This window comes from Rhineura floridana, chromosome 3 (assembly GCF_030035675.1).
Source record: "Rhineura floridana isolate rRhiFlo1 chromosome 3, rRhiFlo1.hap2, whole genome shotgun sequence".
NCBI lineage: Eukaryota > Metazoa > Chordata > Lepidosauria > Squamata > Rhineuridae > Rhineura > Rhineura floridana.
The window spans coordinates 60,299,285-60,319,382 of NC_084482.1; the positions used below are offsets into that span (position 1 = coordinate 60,299,285).

A 20,098-nucleotide genomic window follows, 5' to 3' on the forward strand; every position below is an offset into this window, starting at 1 on the left:
GACTAGATCCAGTTCCTCACACTTGTACTAGGTAAAGCTATCAATTAGGCTTCTATTGAATTTAAAATCCGTGCATCACCTAAAGTTATCTACACTTGCGTTAATACAAAAACTGCCTAGTTTCTCCTTAGTCCTTTTTTTTACCTATCAAGGAATATGTGTGTTTCACATAAGAATGGGGACAGACCCGCCTTTTTGTATTTCCAGAGAAGGGAAATCAGACATAGTATGTTCCTCCTTCCCAGAAGAGTGGTGTCACCTAAAAACTGCATAGCACCTAACAAATGTCTGCTACCTCCCTCCCACATTCCATCTTGACTCTTGCTAGATGTAGTCTCCATGGCTTCACTAATAAGAACACAAGAACAGCCTCCCGGATTAGGCCAGTGGGCTACCTAGTCCAGCATCCTGTTTTCACAGTGGCCAACCAGACACCAGCCAATTCCTCCCTGCTCTCTACCTGCTTTGTTGGCCATCTAGTCTGATGAGGAGTTACAGGGAACTTGAAAGCTTATACACAATATTGTGACATTTTGTTTGGCCTAGTATGAAATTTGGGACTTTTCTAATGGACCAACATGGCTACTTTTACATCTTATGTAACGTATACATCAACAAATTTAACTTGTTCTTGTCAGCTTGTGGACACAGATTCACTTATTTCATGGTGAACATCATGCTAAGATTTGATCAAAGTATGGTCATTAAAAATACCTTGCAAAAAATGCAGGCTACATTTTTCAGTTCTTAAAAGATATAGTGTGTCTAAACGCAAAGTTTATACTCATTTCCTGGTAGTGACTTATCAATTCTTTATCATCTTAACTCTAATGCTAAAATGTGGTTTAGGCATGCTTCAAGTTATTGCTCTATATACAAAACTATTCAAATGTACTCCATTTTATATTACGTTTACAGAGAACTAATATTTCATAGCAATGGGCATATTCATATAAACTCAAACTGACAAAATACGTCTTCACTTGGCAGCCTCTTCATCTCCCTCCCTTCTGTGTGAATTTCACAATCTTAAAGAGCAGTTTTGTACTGTCTTTTATTAAATCAAATGTAATACATCAAAGCAGTACTTTTGAGAATATTCAAAATTCCAAATATTCTTGTTTACTTTGTCATTGCATTTCTTTTAAATAATCCAACAGCCCTGCTGACTAATATCTCCTTCCTCCTCCAGCTGATTGCCAAATCCAGATCACTAATGAAACTAATCATCTGGATCCATTAACTGTTTTTAGGTCCAGTTTTGGTTAGAAAGCCATTCTGATCACCATGATAGATAATCTATGCTAGGAGAAGAGCAGGGGAAGCATGATCCTGCTCATTCTCCTGGACCTCCTTCAGCAACTTTCTATATCATCAACCATGATGTCCTTCTCAGTAGGCTGTGTGGACTGGGACTTGGGGCACTGTGCTTCAGTGGCTCTGCTATTTGGATAGCTGATTTCCAGAAGAAGGTTCTGGCCTGGGAGTAAACTGTTTAACCACATCATATTTATGCTACAGGGTCCAGGTAGTTCCCCATGTTATTTAAAATCGACATGAAGCTGCTGTGTGAGGTCATTCAGAGATTTAGGGTGATCTGCCATCAATATGCTGATTACTCATAGTTTAACTTCTCCCTTTCATTGGATTCAGGTGAGGCAGTGAAGTGCTAAATTGATGCTTGGGATTAATAATAGACTGGGTGAGGGACAATACATTGAAGATTAATTCAGCTAAGAAGGAACTTCTGTAAGCAGGTGGTTTGTATGACTGAACGGTTGCACTTTCCCTAAAGAACCAGGTTCACAGTTTGAAGAGTGTTGATAAATGCATTGACGTTGAAGGCCCAAGTAACCCTTGTGGCTCACAGTGCCTTCCAGCAATTAAGACTGGTGCACTACCTGGACAGAGACCCTAGCCAGTTATGCATGCACTGGCAAGCAAGACACAAAACTACTGGAGGGGTAGCCAACATGGACTACAACTCCCATCATCTTGACTAATGGCCATGTTGGCTAGAGCTGATGGGAGCTGTATTTCAACAACTTCTGAGGGGTACCATGTTAACTATCAGTGGATTATTGTGATGCATTATATGCACGGCTGTCTTTGAAAACTTTTCAGAAACTGCAAAATGCAACTGCAAATTTCTTTAGTATCCAGAGCAGCTATACTGGCTGTTCATTTCTAGGCAGAGTGCTGGTTGTTGGCTCCAGACTTGGTAATGTGAAGAGCAACCTTCTACCACATGAACTTGCCCACTTTCAGAGGTACAGCTCCTCTTCCCAGCATTTGAAGATAGGTGGGCAGCCATAGCACTTTATTGGTTGTAGCATCTCATGTAGCACCTCATATTTTGAACAGCCTCCTCCAAGAATTTCATTTCATGCCAGCTTTTATACTTTTTGCCACAAGGCAATTAACAAAAACACCACCCATTCAAGCAGACTCTGTTGCAGCCCATGTTAGGGAGAACAAAAAGAAGCCTTGCACAAGGAAATTCCCTGCCCAGTTCTCCCAAATGCATTCTCTGCAAAGCTTCTCCTGAGGATCAGGGGATCATAGGCAACAGTGTAGGATGAGATATGGGGCAACCCACTATGGAGATCTTTTTATTTTACTCTTCTGCTGTACATTATTGACTGTGTTTATTTATTTATTAATTAAACTTGTATACCGTCCCATAGCCGAAGCTCTCTGGGCGGTTTACAATAACTAAAGTTGCTGCTGTTAACTATTCTTGAAATAAAATTTTATTGTCTTTGTTTTATTTTGTAATAAGTATTATTTATTTATTATTTGTGTGTGTGTTATGTGCCTTCAAGTCAAGTACAACTTATGGAGAACCTATAAATCAGCAACCTCCAGTAGCATCTGTTGTAAACCACCCTTTTCAGATCTTGCAAGTTCAGGTCTGTGGCTTCCTTTATGGAATCAATCCAACTCTTGCCGCCCTGGGCTCCTGCTGGGAGGAAGGGCGGGATATAAGTCAAATAATAAATAAATAAATAAACAAACAAACAAACTCTTGTTTGGTCTTCCTCTTTTTCTACTCCCTTCTATTTTTCCCAGCATTTTTGTCTTTTCTAGTGAATCATGTCTTCTCATTATGTGTTCAAAGTATGATAACCTCAGTTTCATCATTTTAGCTTCTAGTGACAGTTCTGATTTAATTTATTCTAACACCCAATTATTTGTCTTTTTCGTGGTCCAAATGAGTTGATTTTTCTCTTATCTGCTTTTTTCACTGCCCTCCCGTCCTAGCCTTCTTGATTTCATGACTATTGTCTCCATTTTGGTTAATGTCCTCATTGTCAATTTTAAAGTTACATAAATATTCTGTTGTCATTATTTTAGTCTTCTTGACGTTCAGCTGTAGTCCTGCTTTTGAGCTTTCCTCTTTAACTTTTATCAGCATTCGTTTCAGATCATTATTGATTTCTGCTAGGAGTATGATATATGCATATCTTAAATTATTGATATGTCTCCCTCCAATTTTCACACCTCCTTCATCTTAGTCCAATCCTGCTTTCTGTATGATATGTTCTGCATATAGATTAAACAAATGGGGTGATAAAATACACCAGCCTCACACCCTTTCTAATGAGAACTAGTCGGTTTCTCCATTTTCTGTCCTTATAGTAGCCTCTTGTCTAGAGTATGGTTGTGCATCAGAACAATCAGATGCTGTGGCACCCCCATTTCTTTTAAAGCATTCCATAGCTTTGCGTGATCTACACAGTCAAAGGCTTTGTTGTAGTCTATAAAGCACAGGGTGTTTTTTTTCTGAAATTCCTTGGTCCGTTCCATTGTCCAACGTATGTTTGCAATATGATCTCTCGTGCCTCTTCCCTTTCTAAATCCAGCTTGGACATCTGGCATTTCTCGCTCCATATATGGTAAAAGCATTTGCTATAGAATCTTGAGCATTACTTTACTTGCATGGGATATTTAGGCAATAGTTCAATAATTACTGCATTCCCTGGGATCCCCTTTCTTTGGAATTGGGATGTATATTGACTGCTTCTAGTTTGTGGGCCATTGTTTTATTTTCCATATTTGCTGACAAATTTTTGTCAAAAGTTGAACAGATTCTGTCTCAGTAACTTGTAGCAGCTCAACTGGTATGCCATCTGTTCCTGGTGATTTGTTTCTTCCAAGTAGTTTAAGTGCAGCTTTCACACATTCTAAAATTTCTGGTTCTTCAGCATATGGTTCCTCTGTGAAGGCATCTGTCATCCTTGCATCTTTTATATAGTTCTTCAGTGTACTGCTTCAGTCTTCCTTTTATTTCATCTCAGTCTCAGTGTATTCCCTTGTTGATTATTCAATATCCCTACTCTTGGTTTAAATTTCCCTTTGATTTCTCTAATCTTTTGGAATAGGGCTCTTGTTGGACCCTTTTTGTTGTCCTCTTCTATTTCTATACAATGACTGTTGTAATAGTTCTTTGTCCCTATGTATTAGTCGCTGTGTAGTTGCACTTGGGGTTCTAACCGTGTTTCTATTTCCTTTTGCTTTCCTTCTCTCTTTAACCATTTTAAGAGTTTCATCAGTCATCCACTGTTGTCCTTTTTAATTAGAGGTATTGTCTTTCTGCATTCTTCCCTGATAATGTCTCTGACCTCACTCCATAGTTCTTCTGGTTCTCTATCAGCTAGGTTTAAAGCCTCAAATCCGTTCCTTATTTGATCTTTAAATTCTTCTGGGATGTTCTTTAAATTGTATTTTGGCATTATGATTGCTTGTTCTTCTTTGGTTTTACTCTGGTTTTTGATATTACCAGTTCATGATGTGTACTACAGTCTGCTCCTGGTTTTGTTTTCACAGAAAATATAGAACTTCTCTATCTACTGCTTCCAATTATATAATCAATTTGATTCCTATATTGACCATTTGGTGATGTCCACACGTACAGTCGTCTTTTCTGTTGCTCAAAAAATTTGTTTGCAAGAAACAATGAATTCTGTGAAGCCAATAATTTAAGTCTTTCCCCTGCTTCATTTCTATCTCCTAATCCCCATTTCCCCACAATTCCTAGTTCTTCCCTGTTCCCTACTTTTGCATTTCAGTCCCCCATGATTATCAGAGCATCCTGTTTGGTGTGTGATCAATTTCTTCCTGTGCTTCTTCATAAAATCTCTCCATTTCCTCTTCTTCTGTGTTTTCCATTGGAGCATAGACATGGATGAAGGTTATGTTGATAGGTTTCCTGTTAAGTCCCATTGCTATCACTCGCTCAGACCTTGTGTGATAGCTCCTAATTGCTTTTGCCACATCACTTCTCACTATTAGAGCAGCCCCATTTCTTCTTAATTTATCATTTCCTGCATAAAATATTGTGTAGTTGCCTGACTGAAAGTGTCCCATTCCCATCCATTTTAATTCATCCATGCCAAGTATTGTAATATTGATACATTCCATTTCTTGCTTGACAATTTCTAAATTTCCCTGGTTCATGCTTCTCACATTCCACGTTCCTATTGTGTACGTTGTACAACTCTGGATTCTCCTTTCACATCTGTGCACTTCAGCCTCTGGGCTTCCTTTCAGCTTTGACCCAGTTTTGTCATCAGTCACAGCACTAGTTGTACTTGTCCACTGTTCTTCCCCAGTAACTCGTCGAGTGCCTTCTGAACTGGGGGTTTCATCTTCCAGCCCCATCTCATGTTACATTTTGGATAGTCTATTCATAGGGTTTTCATGGTAAAAGGTATTCGGAGGCGGTTTACCATTCCTCTGAGTCTGAATGCATCTTAGTCTGGTGTCTCAGCTTTGACCATTCTGCCTTGGGTGCCCCTGCTAGGAGTCTAACCTCTTGGTCTAGACTCCTGACAGCATTGCTCTCAGCTGCTCCGATACTCTCAACCCCCTCACCATGTTAGAGGGATTATTTATTATTTATTAGATTTATATCTTGCCCTTCCTCCCAATAGGAGCCAAAGCCCAGGGCGGCAAACAGATGCACTAAAACAACTCTTAAGACATCCAAAACAAACTTTAAAATATATTAAAACAAGACATCCTTAAAAACATATTAAAACAAAACGTCTTTAAAATATATATTTTTAAAAAAGCTTTAGAAACATATTAAAAAGCAATTCCAACACAGTTGCGGGTTGGGATACCACATTCTAGAAGCCTTGTATTGAAGGGAGGGATTCTAAGAAACAGAAAAAAGTAAAATTGGCATCAATGGTTAAAGTCAGTGTGGTTTTGAAAGGTTCAGTCTGCCATCTTGATTCAAAATGGCATCCAACTGTAGCCAAACAGACAAAAACTAGTTCATTGACCTCAGGTTACAATATCTTAAGAGGTGCTCAAATGCATAGGGAACAAAGAACATTCTAAAATATACAGTAGATACGAGAATTGTATTTATCCTCCATTTGGTAAATCCGCTCAAAACTAAACAGGTATTTACACACATTATTGAAGAATATAACACACTTGAGGTTAGTTTTGAGACTACAGAGATGGAAATCGGACAAAACTCCATCCATTCTCCTTTACCTGAGGCACCTGCTCAATGTCCCGAAGGAATATCTGCTGATTCCTGGAGACAGAAGTCGATCTGTGATAGTCTACCAACTCATTCAGAGAATTGAACTTTACCACCCAGAGGAAATACTTGCCAGCCCCATCTCGAAGCACCTTGAAGTGCTGCACGTCATTTCCAAATCTAAGAAAAGAGAGAACGTGCCCAGATTTTTATTTATTCTTCCAATTTTTATACCAGACATATGACAGGTATTGTCTTCAGTTGCTAAAGAAAACATTTATTTGTACATAAGTATGCTAACAGTTAGAGCTGTGCATTGCTTCAGACAAGGCATGAGTCCAAGGAAAAAAATCCACTCCATGAAGATATTTGGGTTGTCTCAGAATTCAAGACTGATTGGTTCAGAGGAGGTCCAAAGTGAAGCAGGCTGGCTCCAAGGCTTTGGAACCTTGGGACAGTTTCTAAGGTATTTTTAAATAACGTTACTATTTTTAGAGAGCTTGAGGAAACTCCACACAGTGAGGAGGGGGGAGGCAGAGGAAGGGACAGTAGCTTTGTAACTGACAGCTCTAGCTTCCAAAAAGAGATTGGCTTTTCTAGAACTCTCATTTTGTTTCCTATCTATATCTTTTTGAGAAAGATACAGAAAGAACATAATCACCTTTTCACTTTCTGTGACTTTGGTGCAAAGCTGAGCATAAAACAATAAAAAAGACCGTAAATACTGTTTCCCATGCATAACTCCCAAACCCCTGCATCTATCTTTCTGAAATTTTGCAGAGAACATATCTAGGGATATCTTTACATTATATGTTAAGACATCCAAGGCTTGGTCCTTTGCCTTTGATCTGAAGTGAAGCACAATGTGAATCTAAGCTAGCAAGACAGGTTCTTAAGTGAATATTTATTCTGTGCACAGCCCTAAGCTAACAGTACCTATGCCAGTGGTATGCAAATATAGACTTAATGGACTCTTGAACGCCAGGTGGCAGTACTGCGCTACAAGTAGTCAGAATGTGTCCGTGATGATCAATGCTAATGTATTACTTTTATAGTTTGAAGTGAAAATTCTATTAATATCTTGGTTTGATAATTCCCAGATTTTGGGGTTCTCATTTGTGCCAAAGTTTACCTATTACAATATATGAGAGGAAAACTGAAAGAAACACTTGAAGCTGCTAACTCTGAGGATTATTCACAAAGTCCAGAACAAATGCACCAAATTACTATGCTCTTGAACAGTGAAGAAAATATCCAACACATACAATGAGTCTCTGGGAGTTCGCATGGAAGAGTTTGGAAGGACCAAATTATGCAAAAGCAATCAACAAAATGCATGTGTTTTCCATTTGTACACTATCAATTCATGTAGCCAAACTTTTAAGAATTATTCTTATTTACAGAAAACAACATATTTACAAAAGGAGATCTCTAAGATGGCTAATGCACCTTATTTGGAAATATCTAAGTTGCTGAAGGATACCTTCTGAGATGAGCGATTCAGATGGTTAAACCAGCAGTAGTAACAGTTTGGCAACTAAAAGGGCATTCATAAGACCTAAAAAATGCATTACTTACTTTTGAATCAAAACTTTTTTTGACATACTGAACAAAAAATATTTTAAGAGTATAGAATACTGCAGTTAACCATAGTTTTCCTAGGGGATTAATGAAGGACTGTATATTTGAAAACAACGTCACCAATCCCAATAGCAAGAGCAGAAAAATAAAATGCTTGAGTTTCAAAGAAGGAAAATTACTCAATAGTGTGTGTGTGTACGCACATACATGCTGGGGGCAGAAGAACAAGAGGAAGCAGACCAACCAATAAACATCCCATATCACTTGTTGACAACCATTCAAGCTAGCCCACTTCCTTACAATAGTTAAGTTACTGCTAATACTGCACCAAAGGTTCCAAGTTTTGTAGTCAGGGAAATAAGGACTAAATTTTGTGGCAGAAATAAGAATAATTCCAACAGGCTAAATTCACCTGCAGTTTAAGTACAGAATGTGCTTATCAACCAACTATAATGCAATACTTACTTGACCGAGAGGGAAAAGTCCCCAGGAGCACTCTCACTCTCCCTTATGAGGAAGGCACCGTCATGTCTCTGTTTGCCCAACATCTCCTCAGCCTTTGCTCGGGGGATCTTCCCAAAAAACCACCTGCACAAACATAGTTGAAAATTAAGCATAATTCAAACTCCAAAAAGGCAAGATTGGATATGTTCATAGCTGAGAAACAATCTGACAGACATAATCAATTAGAGACTACACTTAATTTTTTTTAAATTAAGAAAAAATTGGAATAAAAAAATTGGGGTTTATAAAAATTCAGAAAATTTCAGACTTTTCTTAATATAATGTTTCAGAATATAATGGACACCACTTCATAAAAAAAATCAATCCAATCTGTCAATTTCACAATGTCTGTCCACTGAGCCATTTCCAAAGCTTTCTGTTGTAGCAACAGAGGCAACAGAATTTTAGCAGCAACATTTATTTATTTTATTTATTTTATTAAATTTCTATACCGCCCCATAGCCAAAGCTCTCTGGGCGGTGTACAAACTAAACTTCCATCTACAATTAAAACACGTATTTAAACAATTTTAAAATTACATCCAAATTTCAAAATTGTAAACATTTTAAGACAGACAAAAACACATATTAAAATACTAAATACTAAAATGCTAAAATGCCTGGAAGAAGAGGAAAGTTTTAACCTGGTGCCGAAAGGATAGTAATGTTGGCGCCAGGCATGCCTCGTCAGGAAGATCATTCCACAATTCGGGGGCAACCACTGAGAAGGCCCTCTTTCTTGTTGTCATCCTCCGAACCTCCCTCTGAGGAGGCACCCGGAGGAGGGCCTTCGATGCTGAGCGCAGTGTACGGGTAGGTTCATATCGGGAGAGGCGTTCCATCAGGTAGTGTGGTCCCAAGCCATGTAAGGCTTTATAGGTTAAAACCAGCACTTTGAATCGCGCCCGGAAACATATAGGCAGCCAATGCAAGCGGGCCAGAATCGGTGTTATGTGTTCGGACCGCCTTGTCTGTGTCAATAGTCTGGCCACACACCACACATTCTTGGGGAACCTCCTCCTTTAAAATCATCTGTAGCTACCTAACATTTACTTCCGATTCCTGACAGCAAGCATTTCCATTAGAAAACAAACACTCAACTTTTAAGCAAACCAGAATAGATTAAAGATTCTAAGAAGATAATGCACGTTGAGTGCTTTGAACACTAGAAAGCACTGCCCAAATGTGTTAATGCCTCTCTGTGCCTTCCATTGGAAGGCACGTCCAAAACTCATACTCTTCTCATACTTCTTAAGGAGTTAGAAAAAAATCTGGCTCTTGCCAAAGACAATGGGAAGTATGCCAGATTGGTGGACTGATTCCCAGCATTATGTCACAAAGAGCTGTATCTGCTCATCTTCTGATTCCATCTTTCACTTGTCAGTATAAGAATTGCCACAAAGCAGATTTTGTTTATATATTGGCTGCATAATATGGCTTATTCTTTCAGAAGCAGAACGTTTCTGTACATGTATTAGTAATTCACACAAAAGCAGCATGATGTGATCCAAAGGTCCCAAGCCCACTTTACGTACAGATCTCTGCATGAATCCTGCATGCATTCCAAATAATTAGCTACTCCTGCATGAAAACAAAAGCCTAGGTGCAGATGCAGATCTGGGGTTCACAGCCAGTGTCTCAGCAAGGTTTCATTACTCTCGTCCCACATATATATATTGCCCTAGGCTTCTGGCTCAGAAACTCAGCAACCACAATTTCAGCCAATCACCATCAAACAGCCTTTGAACATGTCTGTGGTCAGTCACCATGGAGCCATGTTATGGAGAGTTCAATTTGTTTCAGATTCAGCATGTAAACATGTCAATATGTTGTAATTTATGCAAGCTTATTACACAAGTCAGCCAATTCAAAACCACATATTGCACTTCACCAGTGGTAAAAAAAGAAGTGGACTGATTGCATTCTGTGTTCAGATCCTTTTAACATGAAAACTCTCTACACTAATTTGTAGTGCATTAAAGCCATTCCTCCTAATAATCAGACCTACCCTGAGGTAAGGTGTGAGAGATCTATAATCCTCCAATACTTATCAAGTGGCAATTGCTATAGATATCCATAAGAAAGAAGAAAAATACAAAGTCCAAAACAGAATAAAACCAGCAACAGCATAACACAAAAACAGGAGATAATATGAAAGCAAAAGTTGAAAAAAAACACAAAAAGATTTTAAAATGAAAAACATGGGAAAATAAAGAGTTTTTCACCTGGTGCCAAAAGGACCACAAAGTAGCTGTGAGGTCAGCCTTTATGGAGAGGGCACTCGACAAGTGGGGTATCACTACTGAAAAGGGCCTCAGGGATGACTAGGTCTAGATGACTAGAAGAGGTCTAGGTAGTAAGTGAGACAGTGTGAACATTTGCGCTCCGGGAGAGGAGGTCGCAGCTGTTTTGCTTCTCCCTGGTCCTTTTTACTGCTTGGGCCATGCTAAGCTAAGCAAAGTTTTGATTTAGCAAGTTGTCCAAAACCAGGACATGGTTAAGCTCTCCCCTCACTAACCATGAGCTGTAGCCAAGGTTTGGTTCTTCTTCAACTACATTTATTAAATTTCATTCAGTGTCTCAAAAGGGTAGTTTTGGTAAACATAAGTTTAACTAGTTTATTAACTGCTTGAAAGAATGATGATTAATAAAGTAAAATTATTTAATTGGCTGATGAGTCTGTATTGAAATTAAGCCTATGACAGGATTTGCATGAAGTCCTCCCCTAGTTCTTGCCCCTGCATAGACTCCTGACAGGTACTTCACTTTTGCTTAACGCTAGCTCTCTTCAAGAAGGCAACAAGTGAGAAAGTGGCAATGAGTGGAAAAGGCAGCAAGGAAAAAAGAACTAAAGATACCCTGCAGGTTAGGAGAATTAGAAGCATTTGCTGAGAGCACAAAAAGAGGAAAAAATAAGTGGCAACAATCAAGAATGAATGGCAAAGGTGTATTTCAAAATTAGATTTCCATTGGAACTATTCTTCAGTGAAAAGATTTCATGGTTGACATCTTACAAAAAAAATCCTGTGTGTATTTCTCAACATAGGCTTTGTATTTACAGGTTCTGCCAACAACAGAATTTTTATACATAGCTTAGTGAAATAGGAACTTGGCTTCGCTAAATATTCTCAATATTGGGACCATGTAGTACTTAATAAAGTGAATGGTTGCTCAAACTCAGTTGAAAAGAAGAGAACTGGACACCTTCCATAAGCTGCTAGCTGTAATGTTTTAAAGGAACCACTGACTGCTCAGGACCACACAGCTAGTAAAGAACACACCAAGATTTTCAACAAGTTTACCAAGAAAAAAATTCATCACAGAAGGCAGAAAGGAAGGATTTTAGACCAATGAAGTGTATAGCATGTCTCACAGGCGTCCTTCTGAACAGTTAAAGCCTGACCGTTACTACAGCAGAATCAAATGTTATGTAGGGTGAAGCCTGTCTAGTCAAAACTGCAACAAAAAACAACTATCTGGGCTTTATTGCTGATTTTGCAACACTTACAGTGAATGCAGAATGGAAACAAAAGTTCACATGATCCACTTTGTTGCTACTAATGTCAACAACTGGCTCTGCAATTAGCTTTACATTCCTGCATTGATTGCCTCCCTGCCATCCATAATGTGGTCAGAGTATTGATGGCTCTCATGGAATGAAAGTTTTATTGAAACACACATTTCTCCTGCACTGACATTTACTGAAATTTCAAATGAGCTTTGCCTGAATTTGGCCCCCAACTCTTCTACACCACGGGCGGGAAACCTTTTGGCTCCACAGGTTGGATCGTTTTCAAAATCAGACTCATGGGCCAAATTTGACAGGTGGACATGGCCATCTGCATGTCAATCATGTGGTGTCATTATGACACCATGTGATTGGCAGGTGGCTGGCCACGCCCACTTGTCAAAATCCCTTGCAGGTTCCAAGCACCCATGCTATGCAAGGAAGTTCTTTCTGGAACTTTGCACAGCAGCAGCAGGCTTCCTTCTCTCCCTTCTACTGCCAGCCGGGAGGGATGAAGGGGAGAAAAACAGCTTCTCTCTCTCCTTTGTCCCCCCACCACCTGCCACTGCTGCCACCAGGAATCACCAGAAAAAAGTCAGTTTTTTTCTGGCACTTTGCACAGGAGTAACAGATGCTTGGGAATCCCGTTGGCTTCCTTCTCTCCCTTCCCGCACCACCTGAAGGGAGAGAAGGAAAGACTTTCCAAGTCTCCCCCCATTAAGTTCCCAACATTGAGGACTTGGAGGAGGGGAGGAGACTCCCAAAGGCTTCTCCAAGTCCCCCTCCCACTTCCAGTCCCTGATGTTGGGAACTTAATGGGGGAAGGGGAGAGACTTGGAAAAGGCTTGAAGACAGTCCCTGCCCTCCTGTTTTAGCAAATGGGAGTGCAGCAGCTGCTTTAACATTTCTGCAAAACCCTATCTGAAGGGACTAGTGATGTTAGCTGGTGGGTGTGGTTTGGGGGAAATGACCTCATGGGCCAAACTGGACCCCTTGGGGGGGCATAACTGACCTGGACTTTTCCCACCCCTGTTCTACACCAATGCAGTGTCATACCCACCAAGAACCCATGTTATTCTGACAAACTAACTTCATGGTTTTATATAAACAGCCTACTACATTTGTCAGCCTTGTCTTATGATAGCTAGTATTAATCTTTTTAAAAAATTGTTTGCTGAAACACTTCTGTGTCACCCCCATACTGAATTTTAAAAAGGCATGTATAGTGGGAATCTCTTCTTTCAAGGCCTTACCCTTCCCACCATAACACAGGCAGCAAGCATGCTAGACATACATGGAAACTGTGACGTTTTACTTACGGATGTGGTTTCATTTCAATATAATTTTTGGGAATGAAGCCATCTTTGCCATTGAGTTCTGCCTTGTACCAATTTTGATCACATTCTTCATTCAAAACCTGAAAGAGAGAGGGAAGGGGAGAGGAAAAAGAATCACTAAGTTCTATTTCTGGATAATATGATGTTGATAAGCCTATTTGGCTGACAGCCAGCTAGTTTCCAAGCACTCTTATTCTAAAGTGGACAGAACCAGAAGAGGAAGTGACTTGGCCTTCTATGTTAGATAATTCAGTGGGATAATTAACACACACTCTCTACTTGTCAGTTCTGTATTTAGTGTTTTAATAAAGTTACCCACCTATATTTTCACTAAAGTAAATAAGACATTTCAAAGTCAAGCTGTATTCCAACACTCGCTATGAGATATGGAATTAACTGTGTTAAACAGGGCATGCCTTCTGTATTCTAGAAGGACAAGGAACTGGTATATCAGCCACATACAATGCCAGACACAGTTACCTTTCAGACTCCATCACATGATCTATACAAAAGTGAAACTTGGACCTAATGGTTTGTGACAACTACTGACCAGTTGCAGATACCCCCTTTTTAGGGAAGGTGATCGAGAGGGTTGTGGCACAGCAATTGCAAGTACTCTTGGATGAAATAGATTATCTTAACCCATTCCAATCTGGGTTCAGGCCTGGTTATTGGTCTGAATCGGCCTTGATCATCCTTATGAATGACCTTTATCAGGAGAAGGATTGGGGGGGAGTGTGACCCTGTCATTCTTAATTGATCTCTCAGCAGCTTTTGATACCATTCACCATGTTATGAGTTGACTTGGTGAGATGGGTATCGCAGGCACTGTTTTACAGTGAATGAATGAATGAATTCATTCATTCGTTTTACAGTGGTTCTAATTCTAATCCTATCTCCGGGGTTGGTTTCGAGAATAGCATTAGGGGATTGTCTTTTGGGGCCCTGGCAGTTGATACTCTGTTGCACCCCACAGCACATTTTGTCCCCAATGCTGTTTAACATCTATATGAAGCCCTTGGGAGCAGTCTTCATGAGATCTGGGGTGAGGTGTCACAGTACACTGATGATGCCCAACTCTATTTCTCTGTAACATCTGAAATGGGAGAGGGCGTGTAAGCCCTGGACCGGTGCCTAGACTTGGTGGTGGGCTGGATGAGGCCAATACACTGCCTCTGAAACCTAGCAAGACAGAGTGCTGTGGGTAGGTGGCTCCTGACTCTGGATAATTGGTCAACTGCCTACTTTAGATGGGGTTGTATTCCCTCTGAAAGAGCAAGTTTGTAGTCTGGGGGTGCTTCTGGATCCATTTTGTTGCTAAAGGCCCAAATGACCTCAGTGGCTAGGAGTGCCTTTTACCAGCTGATTTTTTTAAAAAATGTATCCTTCATTCAGCTTTGTATCTGATCCTCTTTTCCTGTTAAAATTGCTCAAGCTCTTTTGTGCATTAGTTTTTCATTGAAAGAAAAAAAGAGCTCCAGCATTTCCCCAGCTAAGAAACAGTACTCCACACACATTTGTAGCCCCTAACTCACCTTCATGAAAAGTTCCCTTTCCAGCTTAAAAAAAAAAGCACTATACAGAAACATGGCTTATTCTCACCCTTGGTTCGCTTCCCCCTCACATACACATTCTTTCAGAATTGGGGTGAGGGACACTTTACAACACAAAAAGGAACATATACAATAAATATTATGTAAATATCACAATCAGAATAGAGATTGTCTTGCATTTTATTCCTTACATCAGAAAATGATATATTGTTGGGCAAGTAGTACAATTCATGTACTGTATACTTTTGGGAAGCCAGAGTTCCACTGCCCAACCTTCTTTCTATGTGGCAAGTTCTTCAAAATCAAATCAATGTGTTCCAATCAAAGTGACTGGTGTCACCCAATTATAATGCTTTGCTTATTAGTTACTTTGCTTCTACAAATTAAGAATCACAATAGATTTCAAGAAAAATTTAAAGAGGTCCTTTTTCTTGAACAGCAACATTGACTGTTGGGAAAAATGAAGAGTGATGAGGAACAAAGATTGCAAACAATGAAGACACAAGCACAAAATACTCCTTCAGAGAGCACAACTCTGATTGAAGTCCACCAAATATACTCATTTTAAATCTGTCAAAATTTAGCTGACTGCAGTAACTTATGTTTTCAGACCTCCTGTTAATATTTACGTCAAGAAACCTTTTTAGTTCTTATCAGGATCTGCCTCACAGCCAAATCTGACAGGGGGGCACGTCTGCCCACCTGTTAATCACATGATATTATATGATTGACTGCCCACCTGTCAAAATCCCTTATGCTTCGCTTTTAAGTCTCCAACATCAGGGAATTCAAGGGAAAGGGAGAGACTTACAAAAGCCTCTTTCAAATCAGAGACTTAAAAGGAAAGCACGGAGAGACTTGGAAGAGGCTTTAGCAGATCTCTCCCTCCTCCCACTTTAAGCCCCTGATCTTGGGGGACTTAGAAGGAAAGTGCAGGAGAAGATTTTAAGACACCGTGAGCAAATGGGAGCACAGGAGGTGTCTTAAAGCCTTTTCCAAATCTTCTCTGAAGTAGTTTGCACGGGAGAGCTGCTTCAAAGGATGCTTTTGTACAGGGATATAATTCCCGCTCATCTGATGAGCGGAGATTAAATCTGCTGCCTTGGCTGTGTGATCTTGTTTCCTGCAGGATTAAACCCTGTTCTCCTGTCTATCAACAGACATCATTAATGTCATTACCTCATGGGTGGCTGGGTGTGGTTTGGGGAAAATGGCCTTGGGAGCCAAATGGGACCAATAAAGGTCCATTATTGGCCTGGAGACCCCCCCTCCGATTTACATAGTATACCAAACACTGGTCTCTACACAGGTCACACCCTGCACAATTTCTCCCACACAGAGAATAAAATACAGTAAAGCTTCCTTATAAAAATGCACTGCTACAGGTTTTCAAGATTATATGCTATACACAAGATGATGTATGGCTATCACATGCTTCGTATTGCACAGGTCATATGAACCCGCAAACATAGAAATGTTTAAAATTCTGATTAAAAAATTGAAGAGTCCTGTATTTTGATGAGCTGGCTGAAGGCATCAGCAGAAATCTGGAAACCAGACATTAAACGTCATCAATCTAGAGAGCATTTATTTTCTTTGTAGGTGTTAAGACATTAAGTGACGCTATGGAGCTTAAAGTGAAGACAGTGGTTAATCTAGCCAAATTGATGGGAAGTAAAGCAACCATTTCTTTTATGTTGGAACATTTATGCTTGTGAGGAAGGATATATTTAGCACTTGAACCAATACTGCTATGTGCTGTCCTCAGTTTGTATCTAGCCTCCTATTACAGTAATAGTTAGAGAGCTCAGAACTGCAGCCTGTCAGATTTCTAGTTTGATAAAAGATCTCTCATCAATTCCAGTCCAGCTGTCTCCATGGAAACAGAAGAGATAGCTTTCTGTAATAGCTTAAAAAATATATCAAGAGGTTCTCTGCCCTGACAATAGCCCAGTTTGCACACCACATTAAACCATAGTTGAAAACAAACTATGGTTTAGTGTGAACAGCAAGTGTGCTGGTGAACCCTACTAAAAAGGTTCTTGGGGTACTCCTCCCCTGTGCCACAGACAAAACAAGCCAGAGTCTGGCTTGCTGTGTCATACAAACCCACGTTTATGGTCAGTTTCCTCTCAAATAAACCATGAGTGGTATGCAAAGTTTGTTCTTGGTTTATCACTCATGGTTGGGTTGGGTTGGGCAAGGAACAAACCATGAGCCTGGGGTTCATACAAAACAAGTCAGATTCTGCCTTACTGTGTTTGTGACATTAGGCATGCGCCATCTCTGCTATCTTTTCGGCGCCTTTTGAAGACTTTCAACAAGCCTTTTAAGTTGAGACCTATCCCAGTCTGCGTCTGTGTTAGAATTGCTTGTTAATATGTTTTTTTAAATAATGTTTTTAACCCTTTTTTAAAGATGTTTTTAAAGCTTTTTAAAAATGTTTTTAATGTTTTGTTTTAATGTATTTTAAGATCTGTTTTTATTATGTTTTAAGGTGTTTTTAGCACTTCTGTTTGCCGCCCTGGGCTCCTGCTGGGAGGAAGGGCGGGATATAAATCAAATAATAAACAATAAAATAATAAATAACAGCAGGAATACCACAGTAACTTTTGAGCAGCATACACAGTCTTGTTTTAAACTATAGTTTACTGTGAGATGTGAACTAGATAATTAGGTTCAATGCAAGTGATTCAAATCTAAAGCAGGGGCTGTAAAGGAAGATTCTCTCAGTGAGCCTTGCATTCAGTGCTGAAAGCCCCACTTTCAACAGGAATAGCTGCATTTGGGAACGAACCCATTGCAATGGGGCTTGCATTTAGTACCAAATGCAAGAGGTGTCGAATGGAAGCCCTTCTTGCAAAGGAAAAACTGGGAGCACATTCTCAGGCTCTGGATTGTCCCTGCCAGCTACAACTTTACCTGCTTCATAACCAACATTATATAACATCAAATGTGGGGCAGATGGATGTGGCTGGGGCAAAACAGCCTCATGGGCCAAATTAGGTTCTGGCAGGCCTGATCTGGCATGCAAGCCAAAGGTTTCCCATGCCTGAGATAGAGGACAACTCCCTGTGCTTGAAGCCACCCAACAAGGTCATGGAGGCAGAAGTTAAGTCAGAAGGCAGGACTGTAATTATGGAGGAACTCATGCAGATACTAGCTATGAAAACTCCTTTTTAGGTTATGCAAAACTAAGTGGTATCTTGCTCTTCAAACCAATCTTTTTGCTGTAAGACCCACTAAAATCTCCAATATATTTTCTGGTTTGCCCAAGATTCACCACAGCAGGATCATCTGATTTAATTTTGTTATCATCCTGACAGCATCAAAAACACTTATTAGTCTGTTAGGTTTGGACCCAAACTCTTTGATTACACATAGTGCCACTCATGTATGGAGCCTCTCTTCCTACACTGAAGGCAGCCTGTGTGAAACATCACATTAAAAATAAAGGGAATTCATAAGAACATAAGAAGAGCCTGCTGGATCAGGCCAGTGGCCCATCTAGTCCAGCATCCTGTTCTCACAGTGGCCAACCAGGTGCCTGGGGGAAGCCCGCAAGTAGGACCCGAGTGCAAGAACACTCTCCCCTCCTGAGGCTTCCGGCAACTGGTTTTCAGAAGCATGCTGCCTCTGACTAGGGTGGCACAGCACAGCCATCACGGCTAGTAGCCATTGATAGCTCTGTCCTCCATGAATTTGTCTAATCTTCTTTTAAAGCCGTCCAAGCTGGTGGCCATTACTGCATCTTGTGGGAGCAAATTCCATAGTTTAACTATGCGCTGAGTAAAGAAGTACTTCCTTTTGTCTGTCCTGAATCTTCCAACATTCAGCTTCTTTGAATGTCCACGAGTTCTAGTATTATGAGAGAGGGAGAAGAACTTTTCTCTATCCACTTTCTCAATGCCATGCATAATTTTATACACTTCTATCATGTCTCCTCTGACCCGCCTTTTCTCTAAACTAAAAAGCCCCAAATGCTGCAACCTTTCCTCGTAAGGGAGTCGCTCCATCCCCTTGATCATTCTGGTTGCCCTCTTCTGAACCTTTTCCAACTCTATAATATCCTTTTTGAGATGAGGCGACCAGAACTGTACACAGTATTCCAAATGCGGCTGCACCATAGATTTATACAACGGCATTATGATATCGGCTGTTTTATTTTCAATACCTTTCCTAATTATCGCTAGCATGGAATTTGCCTTTTTCACAGCTGCCGCACACTGGGTCAACATTTTCATCGTGCTGTCCACTACAAACCCGAGGTCTCTCTCCTGGTCGGTCACCGCCAGTTCAGACCCCATGAGCGTATATGTGAAATTCAGATTTTTTGCTCCAATATGCATAATTCCAAGCATCACAGAATCGATTCCTAGCAATACTTAATGAGAGTGTTAAATGGTGTACTCTATACCAGAAGCTCTCTATTTCATAAAGGATCAGAGTAAATGACTTGTTATGATTGTGATCTAGATACAAAGTATGTTACCAAATTCTTCCAAGCTACACAGGAAGTGGATTGGACTGTGAAAGGCCAACCCCAAATTGTGTTTGCAATTTGACTAATTTGTAGGGCAGTACAATATCTCAGAGACGAGGTCAGGTCTCCTGCTTCCCTGGTGCATTCACTAAAGCTGCCAAATTTCCCTAGCTTTTAAAAGTCCGATAAAAATATATGTTGGCTATAGGTACATTCTTAAACCGCAAGGTTTTTTGCCTATTAGTTAGATATGTGTTGGGGGGAGGGCACAGATTACGAATACTAATTCTGCACTTTGCAAATGTGGGAAAGTTATACTATTTGAAAAAGCTCCCAACTTTTACAATATGGTAGAAAATCTTTACCACTTAAACTGCAAGATTTTTTTGTCTATTAGTGAATTTCTCTGTGTTTTAATCCAGGAGGTAAGAAATGGGATCCTGTGCGAGTTTGCTGAGAATGGATTGATCATTTGCATGCTTATTGAGTTCAGTGGGATTTACCCCCCTGCAATCAAGCTTATGATAGGTGAAACAGACCACAGGGGGATGGGGAGGGGAGGAGAAGGAAGAGCAGGGGGAAGAGGGGGATGGGAATAGGCAGGAGGGGAGGGGAAGAGGAGGGCAGGTTT

General features: G+C 40.2%; 1 protein-coding gene across 4 annotated transcripts in view; it reads right to left on the reverse strand.

Moving 5' to 3' along the window:
• GRB2 (growth factor receptor bound protein 2) overlaps positions 1-20,098 on the reverse strand; it is a 63,750-nt gene that overhangs the window by 2,149 nt on the left and 41,503 nt on the right. For all 4 annotated transcript variants that reach the window (XM_061616146.1, XM_061616149.1, XM_061616148.1 and 1 more), the window contains 3 exons: positions 13,414-13,511; positions 8,549-8,671; positions 6,514-6,682 (listed from right to left, as the gene is read on the reverse strand). In XM_061616146.1, the coding sequence (XP_061472130.1) occupies positions 6,514-6,682; positions 8,549-8,671; positions 13,414-13,511 (390 nt within the window). The remainder of the gene's footprint in view (positions 1-6,513; positions 6,683-8,548; positions 8,672-13,413; positions 13,512-20,098) is intronic.